This window comes from Terrapene carolina, unplaced genomic scaffold, assembly GCF_002925995.2.
Source record: "Terrapene carolina triunguis isolate 2854851 unplaced genomic scaffold, T_m_triunguis-2.0 Scaffold84, whole genome shotgun sequence".
NCBI lineage: Eukaryota > Metazoa > Chordata > Testudines > Emydidae > Terrapene > Terrapene triunguis.
The window spans coordinates 29,527,919-29,536,387 of NW_020664435.1; the positions used below are offsets into that span (position 1 = coordinate 29,527,919).

Genomic DNA, 8,469 nt, shown 5'->3' on the forward strand with positions numbered 1-8,469 from the left:
TTACCTGCTGACGCAGCAGGTTCGGCCGATCGCGGCCCCCACTGGCCGCGGTTCGCCGTCCTGGGCCAATGGGGGCGGCGAGAAGCCGTGGCCAGCACATCGCTCGCCCGCGCCGCTTCTTGCTGCCCCCATTGGCCCGGGAGGCAAACCGTGGCCAGTGGGGGCCACGATCGGCCGAACCTGCCGCATCAGCAGGTAAATAAAACTGGCCCGGCCCGCCAGGGTGCTTACCCTGGCGAGCCGTGTGCCGAACGTTGCCGACCCCTGATTTAACATCTAACATTTAATATCTAATCATTTAATATTTAACATCCTGTGAGCGGTGATCAGCCAGTCACAAGATGGCAGGGGAGATCTCATTCAGAAGCACAGGCATCCAGCTTTATTGACAGACATACCCAAACACCCTTTAACAGGAGATGATAAAATCAGACTTACACTCTATCTTCTTAATTCCCTCTGACTCGTCTCAGGGGCCCTTCTGCTCTGTCAGTATCTGGAGATGATGGTGGCAGCACCTGGAGATGATGGTTGCTGCTGCTGCAGGCGTAGCGGCAGCTGCTGGCTGTTGCTGCCGTTTTTCCGGGTAACTGTTTTCTGGAATCTTCTTAAGATGCTGCTGCAGTTGTCTTAGCTGCTGCTGTTGTTCTGGTTGCTGCTTGAGGCTTCTGATCTTCACAAGCCCCAAAACCCCCACATTTTCAGCCTGCTAGCTGTTGGCCTTGTATACTAGTTGCTCTCTCAAGGTCAGCTCATCTCAGCTAATCAGCTTCTAGCTTTTCTAGCTCCTCCCCATTATGTCATACCTATTTTTAGATACAGAGCTCCTCCCCCTAATGCCATCTTGGGTAGAGCTCCTTCCCCTGAGTTGCTGGAAACTTCTGGAATTTTCCACTCTCTAAATTTATATATTAATTTCTACTTATCTAAAGCCTAAATCTTAGAACTAATTACTGTTTTATGCAAATCAAAGTGTCCTGATACTGTCACCACCTTAATTATGTAAATTGGGAGAAGTGAATTTTACAGTGTTTTTAAACCCCCTCTGAGGTTTTTTCCCGGGTCTCTATCAAGGTGTTTCAAGGTTTTTCAAAACAGCTAAAAGCAAAATTTCTTGTTACACTGGAGCCAAGGATAAATGCTTTTTTTTCTCCTTTTAGTTATAAATGAAATAAATAAATGCAGCTTTAATTGCGTCACCTGCACTCTGACCACTAATCCACATCTCCTAAGACTACTTCTAACAGGGGCTGTCAAGTGATTAAAAAAATTAATTGCAATTAATCACACGATTAAAAAAATGAATCACAATTAATCACGCTGTTAAACAATAATAGAATACCATTTATTTAAATGTTTTTGGACGTTTTCTACCAATTACAACACACAATACAACGTGTACAGTGCTCAGTTTATATTTATTTTTGATAAATATTTGCACTGTAAAAAACAAAAGAAATAATTTTTAAATTCCCCTATTGCAAGTACCGTAGTGCAATCTCTTTATCATGAAAGTTGAATTTACAAATGTAGAATTATGTAAAAAAAACCTGCATTCAAAAATAATACAATGTAAAACTTTAGCGCCTACAAGTCCACTCAGTCCTACTTCTTGTTCAGCCAGTTGCTCAGAGAAACAAGTTTGTTTGTTTATATTTTCAGGAGATAATGCTGCTCGCTTCTTGTTTACAATGTCACCCGAAAGTGAGAACAGACATTCATATGGCACTGTTGTAGCCAGCGTCACAAGATATTTACGTGCCAAATGCTCTAAAGATTCATATGTCCCTTCATACTTCAACCCCCATTCCAGAGGACATGCATCCATGCTGATGATGGGTTCTGCTCGATGACAATCCAAAGCAGTGTGGACAACACATGTTCATTTTTATCATCTGAGTCAAATGCCACCAGCAGAAGATTGATTTTCTTTTTTGGTGGTTCAGGTTCTGTAGTTTCCGCATCAGAGTGTTGCTCTTTTAAGACTTCTGAAAGCATGTTCCACACCTAGTCCCTCTCAGATTTTGAAAGGCACTTCAAATTCTTAAACCTTGGGTCAGATGCTGTAGCTATCTTTAGAAATCTCACATTGGTACCGTCTTTGCGTTTTGTCAAATCTGCAGTGAAAGTGTTCTTAAAATGAACAACAAGTGCTGGGTAATCATCCGAGACTGCTATAACATGAAATATATGGCAGAATGCAGGTAAAACAGAGCAGGAGACATACAATTCTCCCCCAAAGAGTTCAGTCACAAATTTAATTAGTGCATTTTTTTTTTAACGAGTATCACCAGCATGGAAGCATGTGCTCTGGAATGGTGGCCGAAGCATGAAGGGGCATATGAATGTTTAGCACATCTGGCATGTAAATACATTGCAATGCCGGCTACAAAAGTACGAATGCCTTCTTCTCACTTACAGGTGACAATGCTGCCTGCTTATTATTTACAATATCTCCCATAAATGTAAACAAACTTGTTTGTCTTTGCAATTGGCTGAACAAGGAGGAGGACTGAGTGGACTTGTAGGCTCTAAAGTTTTACATTGGTTTGTTTTTGAGTGCAGTTACGTAACAAAAAAAATCTAAATCTTTGTAAATTGCGCTTTCGTGATGATAAGATTGCACTACAGCACTCGTATGAGGTGAATTGAAAAATACTATTTCTTTTGTTTATCATTTTTAGAGTGCACATATTAGTAATCAAAACTAATAATATAAAGTGAGCACTTTACACTTTGTATTCTGTGTTGTAATTGAAATCAATATATTTGAAAATGTAGAAAAATATCCAAAAATATTTAATAAATTTTACTTGGTATTCTATTGCTTAATAATGCGATTAAAACTGTGATTCATTTTTTGAATTAATTGCATGAGTTAACTGCGATTAATCGACAGCCCTACTACTTCTAACATTTAAAACCTCCTCAAATAGCCACTTCAAAAAAAAAAGTCCAAAAAGTGTTTCTCTTTTCTTCCAAAATAAGAAATTTACCTTTATAGTTATACTGGTCTGTCTTTACATTTCTGTATTTCAAGTGTCTACATTTTTAGAATTCAGCTTGCTTCACCTTCCTTGTGTTGTGCTACATTTTTCACTTAGTAATTTATTATTTGAACATGGGTAACATAATGAGAATCATACTACCATGCTTTAGCAATAATCTAGTTCCTTGCTCATGTTGAACTGCTTAGCCTTTTGGTCACTTGGTTTATCCACTTGGGGAAAACTAGGTTATTGCCTCATAGAAGAATGATGCGTGTACAGTTTAAATACCATGACTGTATTCATAGATGTGCACCGTACATAATATATAGATGTTTTAAAGATGTTAAATTATTATTTTTAGGAACCTGCCACATCAGACTCAGATTCCACAGCAGCAAACTGCAGGTCAGTATAAAAAAAAAATGCTGAAAGATCAGGTGATAATGGGGAGCAATCAGCACCCAATACTTACTCAACCTTTGGCCTGTGGAAACAATTTTGAAATGTTATAAGATGTTGCAAAATTATAGTTCCAGTTTTCATGGAGAAATCACTGGAAACGTTTGGCAGGGGGCAGCTTGAGAGTAGGCAGAAAGGTTACAATGCAAGTGGGGCTAGTAACACAGATCCAGTGAAGTTAAAACAGAGATCTTCTTACATAGACTAGCCTCTCTCACCCCAATAGCTAGCCACATCTAATTTCTTCTTGCTACTGTCAAGGACAGTGAGTGATAAAGTAGCACTTTTATCTTGCTTTTACCAGATATAAACAATGGAGATAGGGGAATTTCTGGGCAGAACAATTAAATCCATGCTGTAATTTCCATTGGCCTTAGTGAATGAATTCCATCTGTCTAGAACGCAAAAATGTGAGGCATCAGCTGCTTATCTTCAGTTAGCATCTCTGATTTGAGAAAGAAATCTACATTTGTAGGAAAGAGGATAAGAATCATACTAGGAAAATATAGTGGCCAAAATGGGTGGGTTATTCAGTGGGTATGCTAGGGACAACCAAGTCTGAGATTGCTCATGGGAAGGAAAGTATCCACAACAGCAGAAACAAGAGTTATACGTATCATGATGTGTGTGCACCTCTTAGACAAAGGTTTGTCTTATATGTAAGAAACCCTTGTTTGGTGTTTTCATTCAAAATTCTTCTTCTTCATTACTGCTTTCGGGGATTAAAGGAGAATTTCGTATGACAACATTTCAAAGATTTGAGGCAAGTATATAATAGATGTTTATGCCCTTGTGTTTTTTAGTTATCTAAGAATTAAAAACACATGTATAAAATTTGATAATTCTGCACAATATCATTAAATGGTTTTTAATTATGTTTTCAGATAATTTTAAGAAAGTGGTAGGTGGCACAGTGGATCTCTGTCCTGAGGCTTATGGTTTAAATTTAGTGAAGCTCATCCCACAGAGAAAAGTGTGTTTTGGTCAGTTGTAAAAACACCACACAATTCAGCCTTAAAAATAAACAAAGAAACAAACAAACAAACAATTTTCCACTCAGAAGAAACCACGTTTTAGACAAGGTCAGATTGAAGTGTATAGTTCTAGACAGAAAAAACTTGCAGAGCATTCACTGTTCTTTTTGAGAACATTTGAAAATGATGTGTCCCTCTTGTTCAATATTTGTGTTACTAGAAACAATACAGTGTTGCCATTTCACTGAAACTTAGTGGCAGATATTCTTTCCATAAAATGTTTTGGAATTCTGAAAGTGCTGGGCACAGCAAATAGAAGGAATAGAAATAGTTACTAAAGTTGCTATTCTCACTGGGGATGTCAGTGTTCAAGGAGAAACCGGACTACCTGAAGCATCCATGTCCTCTGCACCTAGAAGCTGATAGCACTCTACTTGGCAACTTCTGCCCCATAATTTAGATCTCTAGCAATTGAGGGTAAAATTTCTGTGAAATATTAGTAAATTGTTAGTAAATATGACTGGTGGTGAAAATCCCAGTTTTTGCTCATTTGAGTGGAAACAAAAGAGGATCAGCAGCAGAAGAGGACAATACAATGGGAATGTAATCTGCCATCATGTCTCCTAGCTTATCTGATCAGAAAGGTGTTTCATTTTGCAATTCAGGTTCGAGGTTGTTGACAAGCTGTTATATGTCCCTTCCTTCCCTTTTCCCCAAATAAGAAGTGCTTGTTCTGACATCCCCAAAGTTAGCTCTCACATGACTGTCAATTTGGGCCAGATGTTCTGGTGTGTTCCATCCTGTCCCTTTTAGGGAAATAGCCACATCAGGCTAGCTATAAGTTTTCCTATTGTGGAAGAACTGTCAGCTCATGTACCTAGCTCCTCTGCCACATCCTCCATCCAGCCCCAACATAGAGGCCACATTGGGGAGAAGGGCAGAGCTCAGTGCACTTCAGCTATCCCCAGCTTTTGTATGGTCCCTTAGGGATTGTTGCCAGGTGGCATAGGTTAGAACACACCCCAAGGATTACACTACCTGGCATCAGTGCATATCTACCCTGCGAACCAGGAAATTGTAAGAGGCATCTCCTCCCTGCTACACGGAGCTGTAACTAGGCACAGCAGATTTCTGGGCTCATGTCTTTTTCCCATTGGGATTTCAGTCGGCCCTGCAGTGGCAAAAAAAAAGAAAAAACAAGGGATGCACAGGACTTTAAATACATGCTCAATGCAAACAAAGGCATGAAATACAAAGCAGCACATTTGCCCCCTACCTCATAACAAAAAATGATATAAAAATACATTTTACAACCCTCCGTATGGTTAATCCTACACCTTTATCTTGTTTTCTGTAATACACTATTTTAGTAAAACTACCCCATCTGTACCCAACAGTAAATAGAGAATGTTCTAGAAAAAGTGTAAAAACCCTTTCAAAAATGTATTTTCCATAATTTTGCATTGTCATAGCCATGTTGATCCCAGGATATTAGAGACACAAGGTGGGTGTGGTAATATCTTTTATTGGACCAACTTTTGTCTCTTTCACCAACAGGCTCTCCAGCTACACAGGGCTCTTCTTCATGTCAGACGTGAAGAGGAGCTGTGTGTAGCTCAAAATCTTCTCTCTCTCACCAACAGAAGTTGGTCCACTAAAAGATATTACTTTTCCCATAACCATGAGCTCAGCTCACTTTATACCAAGTTTCAGGTTGTTGCATTGTCTGAGAGGTAGCCAGTTTATATAAACAAAAATGAACTGTACAAAAATGTTCTTTGTAGCAGTTAGAGGTGCCGTAGAGATTAAATACCCCCATTTTCTACACAATTTGTAAAAAGGGGCTTTGGGTAGGTTCTTCAGCATAGGGACCAACATTCCCTCTAAATTTTCTTTGTTCTCAGTGAGCAACAAACTTCACTGAGCGCTGTATTTTTGTCCTTGGGCAAGCTTACATTTAAAACAAATTAAAATCTTCATACATTATATTGCATTGAAAAGTGGAAGGTATTTTTAGTGATATTTCAATAATACACATACATATGGGGGACACAGGCATACATACAAGTGATTTCAGTACCTATTAGCTTTCAAGAGTTTGAGAGTTAAAAACCACACAAAGAAACCCAGGAGAATCAGGCTTTTAGAGTGCCCCTGCCTCCCCTACCCTGCTTCTTACCCCCTCCCTGCTAGCTTGAGGCTTCTTTGGAGGAAGGGATTTAGGGTCTTTGCTTCTCTGCCCCCTGCCCCTTGCCACACTTCCAGGGACCCTGGGAGGGAGTTGCCATCACAGCCCAGAGCACATGAAACACACCCCCTACCTCAGCAGCAGTGGCACAGCCCTTCCCCCTCCAGCGCACCACAGCTCCCTACCAGGCCAGTCTGCCAGGGGCTCATTTCAGTACTGGTAAGGACCAGCCTCTGTGCCCCAGGACAGGGCCATGAACAGGCTTCCCATCCCCGCTTCCCCATCCTACCTAAACAGGAGTAGTAACAAGACATGAGAAGTAATTCTTCCACTCTACTCCATGCTAATTAGGCCTCAGCTGGAGTATTGTGTCCAGTTCTGGGCACCACATTTCAGGAAAGTTGTGGACAAAAAGTCCAGAGAAGAGCAACAAAAATGTTTAAAGGTCTAGAAAGCATGACCTGTGAGGGACGATGGAAAAAATTGGGTTTGTTTAGTCTGGAAAAGAGAAGGAGGAGGGAGAAAAATTGTTGTTCTTAACCTCTGAGGATAGGACAAAAAAGCAATGGGCTTAAATTGCAGAAAGGGAGGTTTAGGTTAGACATTAGGAAAAACTTCCTGTCAGGGTGGTTAAGCACTGGAATAAATTGCCTAGGGAGGTTGTGGAATCTCCATCATTGGAGATGGTTAAAAACAGGTTAGACAAACACCTGTCAGGGATGGTCTAGATAATATTTAGTCCTGCCATGAGTGCAGGGGACTGGACTAGATGACCTCTAGAGGTGCCTTCCAGTCTTATGATTCTAGAGGGATAGATTCACAGTCACATTGATTCTTCCCTACCCCTCTACCCAAAAATTCTTTGGTCTAGGAGATGGAAAGTATCTTCAAAGTGAGTGGATTTCAGATAGCGTGGTCATCCTTACATCAAAAAAGAGTTGTTATTCACATCTACCATACTTGCTTAGTCCAAACAAGCTAAAAGCGTAGACGGGTCTGTCTAAATACCGGAATTCTAAACAGGGAGACAGATTTGGATTTGGATTTGGATTCAGGTTTGGAAGAATCTGAAAAAAAAAAAAAAAGTCTGAAGTTGTCATACTTTACATCAAACGTGGACAGTTGGGTGGCCATAGACTTGAGTTGCTGACAGTTCTAATGGATACTTTGAGTTCTTGAGGCTTAGGGAAAGGATACGCAATTCCTATTTATAATGGTGACAATATAGTTCTGTGTTCTAAGAGGAGCTGTAACCATTAATGGATTATATACTTTCTTATTTATTTACAGGTAAATGGTATCCCTGAAGAAAGAAAATTGACAGAAGCAATGAATTTGTAATCAGATAATGCAGTAATCATGTCTTATTTCCTTATATGTGCAAATAATGCATGTGCTTTTCTGGTGTACAGTGTGCATGCCCACAGTATTAAGTACTTCAGTGCCAGATTATACAATCATTTCCATTTAACTAGTGTATCGTATCTTTTTTGTACTTTGGACATTTTTGACAATTTGTAAAACACTGATAACTTTTTATATTTGTTACATTAAGGAAACTATCTTTAAAATAAACATATTAATAAATATCAAACTTTCTTCTCACTGTCTTTATGATCAACTGAGAATTCTAAGGAAAAAGTGAGTTCTTTCAAAGTAACAGCCAGATTCAAAGATTTTTAGACTCATTTCTATAGAAATTTAGTTTTTTAATGTTTGATTTAGAAAGAATTGATCTAGGAAATAGTGGAAAAAATAGCTCAAAAAAATCAATGGATCTCTGCTAAGCCAGAAAGTCCTTAGCAATACCACTTGAGGAAGATGTGCTGACATTTTGTTGGTAGGATGGTACACTTGC

At 39.5% G+C, this 8,469-nt stretch overlaps 1 protein-coding gene across 6 annotated transcripts in view; it reads left to right on the forward strand.

The window, feature by feature from the left end:
* SGCE (sarcoglycan epsilon) overlaps positions 1-8,196 on the forward strand; it is a 58,055-nt gene extending 49,859 nt beyond the window's left edge. For all 6 annotated transcript variants that reach the window (XM_026649440.2, XM_026649441.2, XM_026649445.2 and 3 more), the window contains 2 exons: positions 3,352-3,395; positions 7,902-8,196. In XM_026649440.2, the coding sequence (XP_026505225.1) occupies positions 3,352-3,395; positions 7,902-7,918 (61 nt within the window). In that variant the 3' untranslated portion in view covers positions 7,919-8,196. The remainder of the gene's footprint in view (positions 1-3,351; positions 3,396-7,901) is intronic.
* Positions 8,197-8,469: the final 273 nt, after the last annotated feature.